The sequence below is a fragment of the Elephas maximus genome, chromosome 12 (genome assembly GCF_024166365.1).
Source record: "Elephas maximus indicus isolate mEleMax1 chromosome 12, mEleMax1 primary haplotype, whole genome shotgun sequence".
Lineage (NCBI taxonomy): Eukaryota > Metazoa > Chordata > Mammalia > Proboscidea > Elephantidae > Elephas > Elephas maximus.
Genome location: NC_064830.1, coordinates 110,810,489 through 110,828,785, shown reverse-complemented (window position 1 = coordinate 110,828,785; position 18,297 = coordinate 110,810,489). Strand labels below are relative to the sequence as shown.

At 46.0% G+C, this 18,297-nt stretch overlaps 1 protein-coding gene across 1 annotated transcript; it reads right to left on the bottom strand.

The window, feature by feature from the left end:
- Positions 1–2,520: 2,520 nt before the first annotated feature.
- On the bottom strand, positions 2,521–4,803 carry CCL24 (C-C motif chemokine ligand 24). The gene is made up of 3 exons (XM_049903784.1): positions 4,666–4,803; positions 4,349–4,466; positions 2,521–3,420 (listed from the first exon to the last, which is right to left on the bottom strand). The coding sequence occupies exons 1-3, from the start codon at positions 4,736–4,738 to the stop codon at positions 3,252–3,254; spliced, it is 360 nt and encodes a 119-aa protein (XP_049759741.1). The 5' UTR covers positions 4,739–4,803; the 3' UTR covers positions 2,521–3,251.
- Between the last annotated feature and the right edge of the window lie 13,494 nt (positions 4,804–18,297).

Below are 18,297 nucleotides of genomic sequence, written 5' to 3'. Positions count from 1 at the left end.
AAGGGAAGAGTGCTGACACGTTGTGGAGATTGCCACCAACGTGACAAATCAATCTGTGTATAAATTTTTGAATGAGAAACTAATTTGCTCTGTATATTTTCACCTAAAGCACACATACATACATACAAAAGCAGGATTGGTATTTTTTGGGGGACAGCCCCAGCAAGGAAAGACCCTCGCTGTGCATCCTGGCAGATAACCCGAAGGACTGACACATAGCTCTTTCCAGATTCATACGTTTATTCAGGGAAACTTACTGACATGGGCAAGCAGCTGCTTTCTCCAGTGGTGGCTGGCTGGAGTATTTTCCGCAACCACCTAGCAAGGGACCCAAGCTTCTATACCATTCCAGCTGGAACCAAGGCTCATCGTTTTTCTCTCACATTCTTGGGCAGTCAGTGTTCCCAGACAGTTCACGTCCAGGCCCAGATGTTTTCCTTCTTGTTGCTAAGGCATTCTTCGGCCTTGGCCACTGGCCCAGTCATGACACTCCCAGCCTTGTATCTTAGCCCAAGTCCATCCCGAATTCATCCCCAGCATGCTTCAGGGAAGAGCAAAGCTGACTCCATTCGGGAGGGGATGCATATAGCTAAATAGCATTACCCTACAGTGTTAAACTTGAAACAGGCTGCTCAGCCATGTCTTGAACAGAACCTGCGCCATTTTTCCTTTTCCTAGCCTGTCTCTGTCTCCTGGTATGATTTTGCTGTTAACTCCCCTAAAAGCTAAATGTCAACTAATGTTTCCCCTAGGACCATGGGAACCAAGTGATATCAATCTCAGCCTGTCAAACAGGACGAAGGATGGCACCAGCCACCCCCGGACTGATGGCATAATGGCAGAAAAAGGTCATATTAGAAATATGACCACCAAAACCAAACAGAAGGAGAATGGTCATTCCACAGGTCCCTAAAGTCCATGTTCCCCTTTCCCTATAAAACACCGGCTGGACTGCAGTCGCTCTAGACACACAGCTTTAGGAGGAGATAATTCCTCTCTGTCTCCATATACCGACATATGTAACAAAGATCTTGCTCCCACCTCACCCTTGAAATGGGAAAATACTGCTTGAACATCCTGATGGTAGAATAGTTAATGTTTATGGGAACTGATAAAACCCCTGTGAGATATACCATGCCTTGCAATTCTTTTCTCACTGATTGTTCTCCCATAATGTCGTAAAAGTTTAAGATTAACTTATGTTTTTCTCTCTAAAGATGAAAAACAAGTCATAGGATCTGGGAAACGAGGAGTCAGGAGACAGTGATATCAGGAGATGCCAGAAGGGACCCCAAGAATACCTTGAAAAGATAATCACGTGTAGCAGGCGGTTTGCAAAACACCTCAAAGGGGAATTAAAAATTCTCCAGATTCCTCGGACTTAGCTTTTCTTTCCTTGTAAAGCCCTCCAGCTGGCCCTTTTGGGGCAGACAGAATTTGCACAGAACCTATCCTCTCTGTCTCTTGGATACCGGTATTCAATAAAGCCCTCTTGCTGCTTACCTCCTTCCTGTCTCAGTATTGGCTTTGTGGCAGGTGGCTCAGATCCATCATTTGCGGTAACACCCTTATCTCAAGAATTGGCTGTGGCGGGCAGCTCTAACGCGCGAAATTGCGGTGACAAACTCATAGTGCTCTTGATTTGTTTGTATGTGTGTGTATGTAATGTTTCTCCCTAATTCTTTGAAGCTGGAGATAATCTCTTCTAATTTGATAGCCTCCTAGTGCCTGTAACAGTTCCTGAATGGCACAGATGGTTTATACTTGACTACCAACCTAAAGTTAGACAATTCAAACCTACCCAGAGGCGTCAGGAAGAAAGGCTTGGCCACCTGTTTCTGCAAAGATTACAGGCAAGAAAGCCTATGGCGGCAGTGAATTGGAACTGACTCAACAGCAGTGGGTTTGGGTTTTCTGGTTTAATGCCTTTAATAGTTCCTCGTGCATATAAAGTGCCTCTTTGCTGAAATTAAAAGAAAAACTTAACTGAATCCAGCTGGGTATTTTTCAAAGTTAATGACAGGGATCCCAAGAGAGAACACACGTTTCCACCCCAGATATACTGAATCAGAATCTACAGTTTAACAAGATCCCCAGGTGATTCTTATATGTAATAAATTCTGAGACCCACTGCTGTACTAGTGATTCTCAGAACTGGTTCCTAACTAGCGGCATTAGCATCCCCTGGGAACTTGTTAGAAATGCGAATTTTCAGCAGTGGTTAGAGCTTGGGTGAACTAGTTAGAGGCCCAGCTAAGAACAAACCAAGATCACTCCCAGGATATCCTGGGTTTAGGATGTCCTCATCCTCTCATCCTCTCCTGGTTTCTGGTGGGCAAGTGCCCCCCAGGATGCTCTTTGAGGCACACACTCCATTGTTCTTACCCCAACCCTTCCCCTAAGGGAGATGATAAGAGGCAACACACGACTGCCTTCAAAAGAGAAATCATATTTTAATAGGATTGTTATTTGGGAACAGCAACTGTGTCTACACTCTTGACATACAAACCACACAGTATCTCATGCATTGAACAAAAAAAGTGGTTCTTCTCCCCCTCAGTCCCCACCCCACTTGCTTCTCACCAAAACATGGAGAAAGCCCCACTTCAAAGACCGCTAAGGCCTCCAACCCCAAAGCAGCAAGGAGCAAGCTTGTCACAGAGCAGAGCATCTCCTCAAAGTCGTATCTTCACAAAGAAATGAAACTACCCAGGCTGGCCCTCACCCTGATCCTCCATGTCCATTTCTTTACAAAAAGCAGGATGTTCCTGCATATCCCATGAGAAGTGCCCAGGGAGGACCCACTGTTATAATTTGCCAACTTGGGAGTGTTGGAATTAGAACAAGGCTGGAGTACCCATTATGCCAGGGAGCTGCAGCCATTGACAGGTCACTCATCTCCAGACAGACAGCCCAGAGGCCCCACTATAAGCCCAGAGGGCCAAGAAAAGCTACTGGAGGCATGGCATCAGCCGGGTGTGCTGGGCCTCAAGCGCCTGGGCTGAGCTGGGGACCAGGAGTCAGAAGAGAAGCAGCTGCTACTGAAGAGGAAAAGGGCAAATGGCTGCCCCTGCCTCCACCCAGGGTGCCCAAGGGAGCTGGTCTCTTCTGCCGTGGGTTTTCCATAGAATAGACACTTCCCCTGAAAGTGATGCTGAGAAGCAGGAAAATTAGCTCTCATCACAGGCTACCCAGGCCGCAGGCATCCATCAAGTGGCAAGGCCCAGGCCCAGAGCTGGAGGCCAATGTGGTTAGATGGTGGTGCTGTTGGCAGGGTGTCTTCGGACAGGGGCCTTTCTGCCTATTGCCTTGTCCCCAGGGGAGGCCTTCTTTCGCCTGACCTCCAGGTTCTTCATATACCTCTGGACCCACAGCTGCTTGGGGTCACCACAGAACTTCTGGCCCTTCTTGGTGGTAAAGCTGTGGGAAGAATCACAGAGCACACCTGAGGCCTGGAAGGAGCCTTAGGGACCACCGTACACAACCTCTTCACCTCACAGGGAGGGGGTTGTGGAGGTGGAAGTGCAGATTGAGTAAGCCACTTGCCCAGGCCTCCTAGCAAGTTACTGACAGTGTCTTCTATCTGTGTGACTAGGTCTCTTTGTTTCAGTGTTGGGAAGAAGAATGGGGGGCGGGGGGAGTGAAAAGTTCATGGTCTGTGAACTCCCTGTTAGATGGAAGGAGGCCCAGCTCTGCCTTTAGATAATGCTGAGTCTGAAAGGAGAGACACAATCTTTGCCCACAGGGAGGAGGGTAGAGTAGAATATGCAAAGGGCACCCCCAAGAAAAAAGTCAGATGCCCCCATGTGCAAGGGAGTGTGGCTAAAAAAGTATGTCAGAGTTGGGAGGGGGACTGGGGTACCCTCTCTAGGCCGGTTCTGAGAGGGGAGGACCCAGGTTATGGAACTGAGTCTGATGCCAGTTGGGGAAAGTAAATACTAATTTCACATTTCTACTGCCCACCACTGCTTAGAAGTGGGTTCACTATGGGTTATCTGGGGTCCAGAACCTGGCTACCTCTGTGGCCTTGAGCAAGCCCCCTTTCTGAGTCTCAGTTGCTTCCTGTAAAATGGGATAATCATAACTACCTCATAGAATTGTTGAAGGGGTTTGTTCAGATTATGTTATAGGCCCTGAATAGGGCCTAGTTTATATCTGGTGATCAGTAAATAATTATTTAATCTGAATTTTCTTCCTAGTTTTATGGGAGAGAAAGCTGAGGCTCAGGGGATAAAGCAACTTCTCCAAGATGCACAGAGCTGGGTGCTCCTGTCTTTATTCCTCAGTGACCCTAAAGGCTCATCCCTGCCCCTCTCCTGCCGGATGCCCAGGAAGAAGCAGTACTTACATCACCCCTGCCTTGGGGCAGACACTCCCATTGGACACCTGGTAGCTTACCACACGGCCCTCGGGAATTTTCTTGGAAATAAAGGACATGCAGCAGGAAGAGGGGATGGCTACAGAGCCTAAAAGAAGGGGAGAGAGAAGAACCACGTTCTTTCCCACCCTGCCCAGGGCTCTGGACCACCAGATACCCAGCCTGTCCCCTACATTACACACCTCCTGCCTGTCACTGGCCCCCATCTTTGTTCCACACCATCCCCAGGCTAGAGGTCCTCCACCCTTCCTTGAGCCATCCCAGCAGGGCCAGGGCTGAGGTCTTACCTGCAGGGGTGATGTTGTGGGCACAGAGGGCCAGGAGCAGTAGGCTGGCTATGAGGGTCGCAGTGCCTGCCATGTCCTGGAGAGCAGAGGAGGCCACGAGGATGCAGACCAGGGTGCAGGAGACGGGCTAGGAACGAAGGCCTGGTTCCTCGAAGAGCACAGCAACCTCCCTCTGCCCTTTATAGGGGTGGCTAGGAGGAAATATGTGCTGATATAGCCCCCCTCCTTCTCCTCTTAAGGTTCCTCTAAAATCCTAGAGGTCCCTGAGGTCTGAAAAGGGGAAGTTGTTGCACTTGAGTCAGGGGTTATTTTGGGTGCTCTTTAAAGAGCCTTGGTGGCATGGTGGTTAAAATGGTGGACTGCTAACTGAAAGGTTAGAAGTTCAAAACTACCAGCAGTTCCACAGAAGAAAGACGTTTCAGTCTGCTTCTGTAGAGGTTTACAGCCTTGGAAACCCTATGGGGTCACTATGAGTCAGAATCAACTTGACGGTAGTGAGTTTGTTTTTTGGTTTAAGAAGCTTTGGTGGTGCAGTGGTTAAGCGCTAAACTATTAGCCAAAACGTCAGTGGTTCGAACCCACCAGTGACTCCACAGGAGAAATGATCTGGCTATATGCTCCCATAAATATTACAGCTTAGAAAACCTAGTGGGGCAGCTCTACCCTGTCATATAGGGTCACTGTGAGTCAGCACACAACAACAAGAAAAGGCTGGGGGGCGGGGAGGGATTGCCCTGCCTGGGTGAGGGCAACAAGCTTTGAATGCACAGTCAGAAAGTTGATTGGGGTCCTTGCTGTGCTGCTTATTCCCTGTGGAGTCTTGGGCAAGTCACTTACCTTCCTGTGCCTCAGTTTCTTTAGCTGAAAATGGGTAAAATCATCCCTGTTCCCTTCCTTCCTTTCGATCATCCGTTCACCACATTCATCAAACACTTATTTGTCGTTAGCTGGTGCTGAGTCGGCCCTCATCTCATGGAAACCCCACGTACAATGGAACAACCCTTGTGATCCATAGAATTTTCATCGGCTGATTTCTTTGGAAGTAGATTGCCAGTCCTCTTCCTAGTCCGTCTTAGTCTGGAACCTCTGCTGAAACCTGTTCAGCATCATAACAACATGCAAGACTCCAGTGACAGAGAGGTGGTGGCTGCATGTTAGGCACATTGGCCAGGAATTGAACCTGGGTTTGCCATGTGGCAGGTGAGAATTCTACCATTGAACCACCAGTGCCTTTCAAACTCCTATTAGACATATGCTATGTGCCAGGCTCTGGGAGGCTTTTCGTGGGGAGACAGATATGTGATCAAGTGTGCCTGTAAATGGTTGCAGGTGTTGACAGAGTGAGCCTAGATTCCGTTGGATGATACCAGCTTTCCTGGACTTGTGCACCCAGCAGTGGGGACCTACACCATCAGGTTCCACAGCCTTAGCCTATAGGCTCTAGGAAAGTGGAAGTGACTAGAAATATACCCTCTCCTGGGAAAGCTCTGGACTAATGTCTGCTGGAAGGATACAGGCTCCTGGTCCAGCGTGACCTACACTGTTTTCTGAGTTTCACGGGAGGATCAAGCCAGTTCACCTCCATGCAGTGGGACTTTGCTTGGCTCCCTTCCCTTCTCCTCCTGGTTTGCTTTCCCCATCCCCTGCTGGTCACCTGTAAATTCTCATCTCAGAGCCTGCTTGGGGAACGCTGACCTGAGACAAGGGGTGTGTGTTGTAGGGGAGTGGGGGTGTGGGGGTTGGGGAACACAGAAAGGACCAGCCAGCTCTGCTGGAGGAAGGATTCAGAGTGGACAACTGACCAGAGGATTCTGAAGCTCAAAGGCAACAGTGACTGTGATACAGCTTTGTAAATCATAACGTTCAGGTCAGTTGTGAGAGACAATAGTGACTTTGTCAAACAGAGGGCACATGATAGCACTGTCTCATTCCACCTGCCACTCTGGCTCTGCAGGATGCCAGACCCTGGGACCTGGGGTCCCCTCATACTTCTTCCATTCCCAACCCCTCCTTAGAGTCCTCTCCATTTGATGTTTCACGGCTTCCCTGCTCTGGATTCCCAGGGTACTAGGAACACACTGGAGAGGAAGTGGCATGCATCCCCTGGAAGATGGCCAGTTGTCTGTCTGTGTCTCCTGCTTGACTGTGAACATCTTGAGGTCAATGTCTTATTCCTGCACTCACTGAGTCCCAAGCAGATCACCTGTCCCATGGCCAGTTTGTAGAGTGAGTACGTGATGGATGAACTCTGGTCAATTTCCTCTGGATCAAGGACGCCTGTGTGGTTCCTGCCCAGCGTGACTGGGGTCAGTATATGGGACAGTATACAGGTTGGGGTGGGGACAGGAAGGAAAGTCCCCTGATGGGGGCAAGACTGCAGTCGGCGGGGTGGGGGGAGTCCAGTAGTGCCTGATCGCTTCATTCCTTTCTTTTTTTGTCAGTTGCCTTCGAGGAGATTCCAACTCATGGCTACCCCGTGTGTTCAAAGTAGAACTGCTTCATAGGGTTTTCAAAGCTGTAACCTTTCAGAAGCAAATGACTAGGCCTGTCTCCAAGGTGCCTCTGGGTGGGTTCTAACTGCCAACCTTTTGGCTAGTGGTCAAGTGCTTAACCATTTGTGCCACCCAGGCACTCCCTTCTTACAGAATGACAAATGCCGAGAGCCCAGCTCTGCTCTTCCCTGGCTCTACACCTTCCCCTTGTGGGTTCCACCCTTTCATCCCCCAGCCAACAACAGCAGTCCATCCCTGGCAGGGTAGTTGGGGAGGATTAAATGAGAAAATTCATGTGAAAGCCTTTAATACGTGCAGGGGATTTTCATGATTGCACTTTACAACATCTCATTCTGACCTCTGTGTCTCAACAGTTCAGAGGTGGTGGCCTGTCATCTGTTTGGGTTTTATGACTCAGTGGGTGTAGGAGTGGGGTGTGGCAGAAGGAAGTAGAGAAGTAAGGATGTACCATGAGGGTGAAGAGCAAGGACAGGAATGAGTGGGGAGGTGGTGGGGGAAAAGCACAGGCTGTGTGCGCTTTGCAACAAGAGTAGGGTGGTAGAAGGTCATTGGGTAGGAGGGTTTGGGGCAGGTTGCCTCACCCAGATTAGTAACACCCTTTAGGTGCTTTTTCAAGGCCTTTTTTTAGTTTTAAAAAACACCTAGTCTTTGTGCCTTACCCAGGGAAGTAGGTAAGCCAGGTGTTCCTAACCCTGTTTTACAAAGAGAAAATTGAAATCTACAAAGGCTAAAGGGCTACCAAGCAGCACAGAGCCAGCTCAAACCCACTGTTCCCAGCTCCCAAAATGGGAGTCTGTACGCTTCCTACTTGAAAGAGTGGAACTCGAAAGCCAGAGGGATTATTTAAAGAAAGAGTGGGAAGTGGAGTTTCTAGGAAAGTAGAATAGAAAGGGGAGGGAGTAAATACAGAAAAGGAGGAAGAGGAAGCAGATTATGAGGAGGAGGAATAAGAGGAAGGAAAAGAGGAGAAGGAAGATAGAGCAAACTTGGGGAAGGGAGGCTGGCAGGAGTGGGAGGAAGGAAGAGAAGAAAAAGGGATTAGAGAAGGTGGCCCTGAGCAGGGAAAGGAGCCCAGAGCCCAGCCCAATTCCAGCTCACACTCCCAGCAACAAGCAGGCCCTGTCCTTCTCTTGGTCTTGGTTTCTCCACCTGAAAAATGAGGGCATTGGCCAGATCTGCATTTCCCCAAGTGTGGTAGCCGCAACACCACGGGTGATAAAAGAATGGGTATTTCTCATTTTAATTTAAATAGGTTTTATTATGGTTACTGTTACAGATTGAATTGTGTTCACCTAAAAAGATATGCTGAAGTCCTAACCCCTGTATTGGTAAATGTGACTTTATTTAGACATAGGGTCTTCCTTTGTAGATGTGATCAGTTAAATTAATGAGGTCATGCCAGAGTAGGGTGGGTCCTAGTCTCTTGTGAGTGGTGTCTTATAAAAGGGCAGAACAGACACAGAGACAGAGACACACAGGGGCAAGACAGATCCCTTGTGAAGATCAATAAGCCAAGGTTATGACAAGAAATGTCCAGGGCTATCAGAAACTGAAAGAGACAAGGAAAGATCTACCCCTGGAGTGGACAGGGAGAATATGGCCCTACTGATGCCCTCAGTTCAGTCTTCTTGCCTCCAGAAGTGTGAGACAATAAATTTAAATGTTTTAAAGCCACCTACTTTGTGATATTTTGTTAAGGTAGCTCTAGGAATCTAAGACAGTTACCCTCTATGATAAGGGATTTTATATTTTTGGTAGTGATATAAGCTTTTCTTAAAGTAAAAAATATGAGTTGACAAAAAAAAATTTAAGTGAATAATAAAACAGATGGTATTATGACAATGGCCCAAGACAATCTGAAGTCAGTGCTCTCTGAAGGGCTTTCCCGTCCTACCTTCCTTACAGCAATGCAGCAGCAAGGAGGGGATAGAGGATTAGGGGCAGGAAAAGTGTCTGGGAAAAGAACAGATGGTGAGGGAAGCAGTGAGCAGGTAGCAGAGGGTCAGTTCCCACTCATCTGTCAGTTTGTCGTCCTGTGCTTAACCTTTTGCACTACCCACAGACTCCGAAGACATATCTCAGAAAGGCAAAATTAGACTTGATGGTCCTAATTAGTCCAAAAGTAGACCAGAGACCATGTGGTGATGTTAGGGCAAAAAAATCCCCTGCTGGACCAGGAGAGGGGTGGGCTGGAGGTGAGGGGCACCAGAGACAGTAGAGCCCTGGCTGCTGTATGAATTTGTCAAGCTCTTAACCTCTGTTATCTCCACTGATTATCTCCATTTTATACACAAGGAAACAGGCTTAGAGAGGTCAGGAGAGGGTAGAGCTGACATTTGAACTGAGTTCTATCTGATTGCAAGGTTCATGTGGTGCCTCCTATTAGTGGAGCTCAGCCTTGATCCTGTGGGGATTGGGGGCGTACGCAGTTTTGAGGTGCACAGTCAACGAAACCTCATCTGCGGATTAGTGACATGATCAGATCCTCTGGTGGGTATGGTGGGAAGAAGCTGGGGGCAGGAAGGCTAGATGCCAGGTTGTTGCAGCTTCTAGGGAAGGGAGAGTTCAAGCTGGTTCACTCTGCTCCCTGCCTCAGAACTACCTGGAAAGCCTGGGAGAAAGGAAGATGCAGAACCTGAGGTGTCCCCCAGAGACACTAGCCCCTACCCAGCCTGCAGACCAGGTTCTAGATCAGAAAACCCAGCAGGTTTCTTAAGACTCATCTCTTGAAGTCAGCCCAGAACTCACCTCTTTAAGCCTCTGCCTAATTCCTGGAAAGACTGGACAGCAGCTGTGGCTCTCCAAGATCACCCTATGATTTTAAGAGTCACCACCAGGTTTCAAGGTTTCCCTGAGTGGCACAAATGATTAAGTCCTTAATTATTAGCTAAAAGGTTGGTGGTCTGAACCCACACAGAGGTGCCTCGGAAGACAGCACTGGTGATCTGTTTCTGAAACTCACAGCCTTTGGAGCCTATGAAGCAGTTCTACTCTGCACTCATGGGGTCTCCATGAGTTGAAATAAACTTGAGGACAACTAATAACAACAACAACCAGGGTTCAAATTTTAGCTCAGCTCTTTAGTAGCTGTGTGACCAAGGTTGCTTAACTCTTCCATGTTTTAGTGTCCTCATCTGTAAAATGGGAAATAACAATATCTAACTCATGGGTTATTGTAAGGATTGAATGAGATGATTCAAGTCAAATTCTTAGCTCTTCGCTGATATAGATCAAGTGCCCCCCAAAATGGTGGCCATTCTTGTTATTGTTACAGCAACTCGTCAACCTGATGAACTGATTAAACAATCCATAGACAGGCTCTTCTGTGAGCTTTAATATATTATCGCATTTAATCTTTACAACAATGACCCTATGAAGTAGATACTACTATTCCTATTTTACAGAGTGGTGAGTTAACTTGCTCAAGGTTGTACAATCCTAGACTCCACCTCCAGTTTTTAGCCTGAATCTGAACCATCAGACAGAGTGCAAGAAATATGGGCATAGTAGGGAACAGTGGCAAAGGAGAGAAAGGCTAAGAGAGGGAAAATGGAGAAGCTGAGCCTAAAACTCATCTGGAAATATAAGGAATCTCAAATAATCAAAATGGTCTTGAAAAAAAAAAACCAAAGGACTCATACTTTTCAGTTTCAAAACTTACTACAAAGCCTTAGCAATCAAGACAATTTTTCACTGGTATAAAGCAGACATACAGCTCATTGGAATAAAATTGAGAGTGCAGAAATAAGCCCATATATCTATGGTCAACTGATCTTTGACAAGGTGCCAAGGTCATTCCACAGGGAAAGAATAGTCTTTTCAACAAATGGTGCTGGGACAACTAGATCTCCACATGTAAAAGAACGAAGTTGGATCCTTACCTCACACTATATATAAATATTAACTCAGAATGGGTCAAAGACATAAATGTAAGTGCTGAAACTATAAAACTCCTAGAAGGAAACTCAGGCGTAAATCTTCATGACCTAGGATTAGGTAACAATTTCTTAATTTTGACGCCAAAAGAACAAGCAACCAAAGAAAAAAATAGACAAGTTGAACGTCATCAAAATTTAAAACTTTTGTGCATCAAAAAACACTGTCAAGAAAGTAACAAGAAAAACTACAGGATGGGAAAAAATATTTGCAAATCACGTATCTGTTGAAATATATATATATATATAAAAAGAACTCTTACAATTCAACAATGAAAAGACAAATAGCCCATTTAAAAAACAGGCAAAGGATTTGGATAGATACACAAATGGCTAATAAACACATGAAAAGTTGTTCAACATTATCAGTCATCAGGAAATATAAATCAAAACTACAATAAGGTACAACTTTACATCCACTAGGATAGGATGGCTAAAAAATTATTTTTTAACAGGAAATTAACAAGTGTTGGTGAGGATAGAAAAACCAAAATGCTCATATATTGTTGGTGGGAATGTAAAATGGTACAGCTGCTGTGGAAATAATCCAAACACCCATCAGCTGATGAATGGATAAACAATGTGGTATAGCCGTAAATGACGTATTATTCAGTATAAAAAGGAATGAAGGCCTGATTCATGCTATAGCATGGGTGAACCTTGAAAACATTATGCTAAGAAGTCAGACACAAAAAGGCACAAATTGTATGACTCCATTTATGTGAAGTGTCCAAAACAGACAAACCCATAGAGACAGAATGTAGATAAGTGGTTGCTGGGGGATGGGGAAAGAGAGTAATTAGAGAGGTACAGGGTTTATTTTTTGGAATGATGAGAAATTTCTGAAATCAGATAGTGGGGATGGTTACACAACATTGTGAACATGATAAAAAAAAAAACTCAATTGTACAGTTCAAACAGGTAAAACTGATGAATATTATGTTATGTGAATTTTATTTCCACTAGAAAAAAGAAGAAAAGAAGGAAGGTAGGGAGGGAGGGAGGAAGAAAGGAAGGAATTAAAAAAAGGAGGGAAAAACTCCAACAAGTTTTTGAAATGTTTGTTCAAATGATGGGCCTTAATGGCTTTATTATCACAAGCCCAGACTCAAAGGCCTCATGTGCTCTTTCATGTGCCCTGACTTTCATCCAACCGTCTGATTTATCAGATTGGAACCAGGAAGGCACAGGCAGGTGGTGAACAGTGGGTTTTTCCCCCAGTCTTCCCTTACCCTGAGTATGCCTTCTGGCAACTAGGCAGAAAAGTTATCTTCCTTCAGGAATTCCATGAAAGAATCCTGAAAGAGCTGAAGTTTCAAGGTCCTCAGCCTCTCTCTCTTTTTCTCCCTGGTGACCTGCTCAGGCCCCTGTGCCCTCTTACTCTCTCTGTCCCTTCTTACATCAAAACCTACTGTCAATGAAAGGCATTCGGTCTACACATAAGTGACTGGCAACAGCTTAAAACAAGAGGCTTCCTGTTTTTTACCAAAACCACATCCGTTGCCATTGAGTCAATTCCAACTCAGGGCAACCCCACGTGTGTCAGGGTAGAGCTGCGCTACAGGGTTTCTGGGCTGTAATCTCTACAGGAGCAGATCACCATGACTTTCTTCCACAGGGTCACTAGGTGGGTGTGAACTGCCAACCTTTTAGTTAGTAGCCAAGGCCAAACTGTTTGCACCACCCAGGGACCTTTCCTGTATTCTAGGTCTCTGCAAATTAGGACAATAGAAGCCAGGTTTTTCACTACTGGAAAATGAGTACCAGGTGGCTTCAAGTCAACTTCAACTCATGGTAACCTTATGTGGAGAAGGGAATTGAAAATATGGAAAGGGGGAAGGCAAGAATAAACTCAATGATGTTGGGTTGGAATCACATATATCAGTATTAATTCATGGTTTTATATATATAATAATATGTATATATGATTTTTCCCCTAATTCTCTCTGCTGCCAGGGCAAAGACACACCCATAGCAATGAGCATAACTAGGAAAACATTTCTTCTCGGACAAATGGCTGATTTCAAGGCAAAGGAAGGGAAACTAGAGTCTGGAACATCTTTTTGTGCCAGGAAGTAAGGAAGTACTCAAAGAATCCTGGGGACATGTAAAAATGACACAGGAGCCAGCTTACAAAGGCTCACACTGGCCAAATCTGGAATGATCTGACCGTCAAAACAGTGGTAGAATGAACTGAGGAAAATAAAAATGTGCAAGTCCATATAATCCCAAATAAATAAGTGAATCAATAAATAAGCGGAGGAGGAGGGAAAGCTCTACCTTAGAGCAGAATACTAACTAATAAACATAAAGAAATGATGGAGTTAGAAGATCTTTCTTGGGTGCTAAAATTGATGGGTGAAAGTTTGATGATGTTTATGGAGTCTCACCCCACAGATTACTTGTTAATTACCAAAAGAAAATTAGTAACTTGACCTTGAAGATATTTGGAGGGCAAATTAAAATAAAAAATATGTGAGCTTTCTTTGAGAGATTTGAAGCTGAATTGAGGTGGTCAAGGAGAGGGGGGCTATGGTATATTAGAATGTTCTTGTCCCAGAGCTGCTAAAAATTAGCTGCACGAATTTGGGCAGGCCGTTCACTTTTCTCAAGTTTCATTTTCCTCATCTGTAAAATGGGAGTTGGGGGGGTATGCTACCTACTTCACGTGGTCGTGAGAATCCAAGCATCATGGATGTGAGAGCATTTAGTAAACATCAAAGCACAGCACATGTATAAGCCAATAGTTAAGTCTAGCAGGAACCAGAGCCTTCAGTTGTGGGAATTAAGCCTTAATGGAGGCATTTCAAGGAGCTCTGGTAGTGCAGTGGCTAAAGTGCTCTGCTGCTAACAAAAAAAGATCAGCAGTTGGAACCCACCAACTGCTCCACGGGAGAAAGATATGGCAGCCTGCTTCTTTAAAAATTTACTGCCTTGGAAACGCTATGGGGCAGTTCTACTCTGTCCAATAGGGTCTCCGTGAGTCAGAATCAACTCAGCAGCAGTGGATTTGATTTTGGAAGCATTTCAGGCATTAGACAGCAAAGGAACAAATATTTGGGGTCAGTAGGGCCTTTCTGGGCCCCAAAATTTGGACCTCGAGGAAGTCTTCCCCTGCCTAATGCTGGCCCTGCCACTCTTGAATGGACTTTAAGAAAAAGGACAATGGCTTGGAGAATAGAACCAGTAATACCGGGGCTTCTAGAGTTGTCCTTTTCCTTGGGGGCCTGGGACTTCATGACAGATAGCTGTTTCAATAAAGTGGATGTGTTTTAAGGAGTTCAAAAATTTCTCCCTTCTCACTCTAATTGTTGATGCAGATAATTGGCAATCTCCCTCTTAATAACCCTTCCTTTGTTAAGATGCAAATATGTTTCCTGGTAGGGAAATTCCTCACAGGAACTCACGAATAAAATTTAATCAGACTAGTTAGTTATTCATCCATCCAATCACTCACTCACTATTGAACACCTTTCTACGCTCAACTGGGGCAAACCAAAGGGAGTTTTACACAGGTGCTGCCTTTGGGGCACTCACACTGGGTTGGGAGAGATAGAGTTAATTATGATACAGTGTGGTCTGTACCCACAGGTATAACAGCAAGAGGAGCCAGAGGAGGTATGCCTGGGTCACACTGGAAAACAGAAAAGGCAAAAGAAAGCTTTCTAGAGGAGATGCCCCTAAGCTGAGTTAGGCTGACCAAGAGGAGTGCAACTTGGGGGGATAAGAGTGGAGACCTGGTAGAAACCATAGGTGCAGAGTTAAGGATGGTAGATGACATGATCAGGACTAGAGTTTTAAATAAATCACTTGCCAGTAGTTGGTGCCATGTTAGTTGCAGAAGGAGAAGGAGGTGTCCAGGATAATGCACAGGTTTCAAACTTAGGTTAGGGCCATTCATGGAAAAGAAGAATCCCCAAGGGGAGGCAGATCTGAGCGAAAGCTGTTTTGGGCTTTTGAGGGGTATTCTAGTATTCTAGTAGAGGTATGTGGTAAGTGGGGCAGGTACAGAAAGGTCTAGACATAGATCAACTAGATTATAGAGCAAGAAGGACCCTAGGGAGTTTCACATATCCTGACATTTTGCAGATGGGAACTGGAGGCCCAAAGAGATTGCACAAATCCAAATTCCCCACCCAAACCTCATCCCATACACTGACAGTATAATGCCATGGCAAGGACATGACCCTAGAAGTAGACTGTCCTGAGTTTGAGCCTGGCTTTACCACTTGCTCACTTGGTGGCCCCAGGCAAGGTGCAGCCCGTGACTCCATGAAATGCCACCAGACCAGTAGCCCTTCACCTATTCCATGAAAACCCCACTTGCTTCTCTGAACTCTTATTTAATTCTCTTCTTACCACCATTTCACCAGTGAAAAAAACTGAAGTGCAAGATCCCAAAGCCATGATGCAACAGGGCTGGTTCTACATCTTCCTCGCCTAGCTCCAGGTGGGCACTCTCTGTTGCTTGGTGCCAATGCCACTGCTTGAATCCACTTTCTTAGTAGCTATCAACTCCATTCCTCTCTTTGGACATTACTGCCTCCACCTTCACTCAGGTTCTCATCAGCTCTCTCCTGGGTTCCTGTCCCGACCTCCTTACTGAAGGTGGCTGAAGACAGGTGGAGTGGGGCCTCCACTGCTATGCAGAAAGTCACAGGGTTTGAAGCAGGGGGATACGGCAGGAGGGTGCTAAGAGCCTGCATAGGAGCAGAGATTGGGAAGATGTGGGGGTAGGATTCGGGAAGCAGACTGGAGATGTCACTGCTACCTGTGGTATTCCTCCCCCAGAGCTACTAAACACACACACACACACACACACAGAGTCCCAGGCTACTGTGAACAGCTTCACGCTTGGGAGCCACTTACCTAGAAGTGACAAAGTGATAGCCTCAGCAACAAGTGGAGAAATGTTTTCCCCTCACTTATCAGATCCAGGGGTGCAGAGAGAGCAGGAGTAAAGGAGCACATCTCATCTTGTTTGCCCTGGAAATTCAGGAGTCCAAGGTTTACGAGGGCTTTAGAGAAGTTGGCTTCGTGGCAACAGGGAGACCTTGACAGGGGCAGACATGTGGGGGCAGGATGGTGGTCTCTGCTGGGAGATCACAGTGAGCCCATTGTCGGGATGTACTTCTCCCCATATACCTCAGAAGCCCAGCCTACTCAAGTCTGGTCCTGGAAGAAGCGTAGAATGGGTGGGGGTAGTGAGGCACAGGTGACAGCTATGGAGTGCCGTGCCCTTTGATCCCCTGAGGGAAAGGCTGCCAAGAGCTCCGCTTGAACGGGAATAGGAGGGCATAGGTAGTGGCTGAACCCAAGGGCACTGCTAAACAGCTAGCCCAGACTGGATGAGTGGACTGGGATGGCTGCAGATCAAAGGGGCCAGGGAGATTCCTTTTGTATACCACAACAACGTGGTGACCAAGGGGTTAAAGTAAAGATGAAAGGAGGCAGATTTCAGCTTGATAGGAGGAAGACATTTGTGGTGGGCAAAGCTGTCTAGAGACAGAATGACTACATTGGATGAGAGTGAGATCCCTGCCAAAGGAGGTTTTGAAATCTCCTCTTGGCAGAGCTCCATGTAGGAACCTCAAGCTTCAGGCGAGGGAGTCCCATCCAGCCATGGGCTTGTGTGATTCAGTGAAGCAACCATTTGTGACTCAATGTCATAAGATCTCCAAGTCCCTTGGAAAGATAGACACATAAATAATTAAATGCAGCACAATAAGCTGCAGAAGCAGAGTGATGAAGAACATAGGCTTTAGGGGCAATTAGGCCTCAGTTCAAATCCTGGCTGTACCAGCCACAGTTTTGTCATCTGCGGAGTGGAGATGAAATCCTTTACTTACTAGGGGTGTTGTGAAGAATGAGTGAACCACTTGAACATAAAGTTCTTGGCACAGTGCCTGGCCTGCAGTAAATATTAATAAGTTGTCATTGCCCTTATCAGGTACCATGTACAAAGGGTTCTGTGAGAGCAAAGGAAGAAGCAGCTCTATGTGGGGGATCTGGCAAGCTTCAGAGAAGGAAGGATAGGAGCTCCCAGGTAGTAAAAGAGTCAAGGGCATTCCAAGCCAAGGGAAACATTGAGGGCAGGGGGATGCCTGGTGAAGGGGAGAACGGAGATGGCAGGGGGTGAGGCTATGGGTGAGGGTGAGCAGGGCTATCACACAAGACCTCACACCTCTTGTACCAAATGCAACCAGTGTATTGTTCCTTAAACTTCTTCCAGGGAAAGCACCACCATCTCCCCCACCCCCACATCTAATCATATCCCTAGTTTTATTGATTGTACCTATTTATCACACTGAATGACGCAGGAAGCATCAAAAGCAGATGGAGAAAATACACAGAATCACTGTACCAAAAGAAATTGATTGACATTCAACCATTTCAGGAGGCAGCGTATGATCAAGAGCTGATTGAAGTAAGAAGTCCAAGCTGCACTGAAGACATTGGTGAACAACAAGGCTCCAGGAATTGACGGAATACCAAATGAGATGTTTCAACAAACAATTGCAGCACTGGAAGGGCTCACTCATCTATGCCAAGAAATTTGGAAGACAGCTAGCTGGCCAACTGACTGGAAGAGATCCATATTTGTGCCCATTCCAAAGAAAGGTGACCCAACAGAATGCAGAAATCATTGAACAATATCATTAACATCACATGCAAGTAAAAGTTTGCTGAAGATCATTCAAAGGCAGTTGCAGCAGTACATTGACGGGGAATAGCCAGAAATTCAAGCCAGATTCAGAAGGGAATGTGGAACAAGGGTTATCATTGCTGATGTCAGATGGATCCTGGCTGAAAATAGAGAATACCAAAAAGTTATTTACCCATGTTTCATTGACTATGCAAAGGCTTTCGATTGTGTGGATAGTAACAAACTATGGATAACATTGTGAAGAATGGGTATTTCAGAATACTTAATTGTGCTCATGCAGAACTTGTACATAGACCAAGAGGCAGCGTCCAAACAAAGCAAGGTGATGATGTATGGTTTAAAGTCAAGAAAGCTGTGCGTCAAGATTGTATCCTTTCACCATACTTATTCAACCTGTATGCTGAGCAAATAACCAGAGAAGCTGGACTATATGAAGAAGAATGGGGCATCAGGATCGGAGGAAGACTCATTAACAACCTGCAAATATGCAGATGGCGCAACCTTGCTTGCCAAAAAC

Excerpts from the sequence above, each read along its gene's own strand:
- CCL24 (XM_049903784.1), bottom strand. The coding sequence starts at position 4,738 with ATGGCAGGCACTGCGACCCTCATAGCCAGCCTACTGCTCCTGGCCCTC. Across the intron at positions 4,467-4,665 it reads CCACAACATCACCCCTGCAG|GCTCTGTAGCCATCCCCTCT; the intron begins GTAAGACCTCAG and ends CCCTTCTTTTAG. Across the intron at positions 3,421-4,348 it reads TGCCCCAAGGCAGGGGTGAT|CTTTACCACCAAGAAGGGCC; the intron begins GTAAGTACTGCT and ends TTCTTCCCACAG.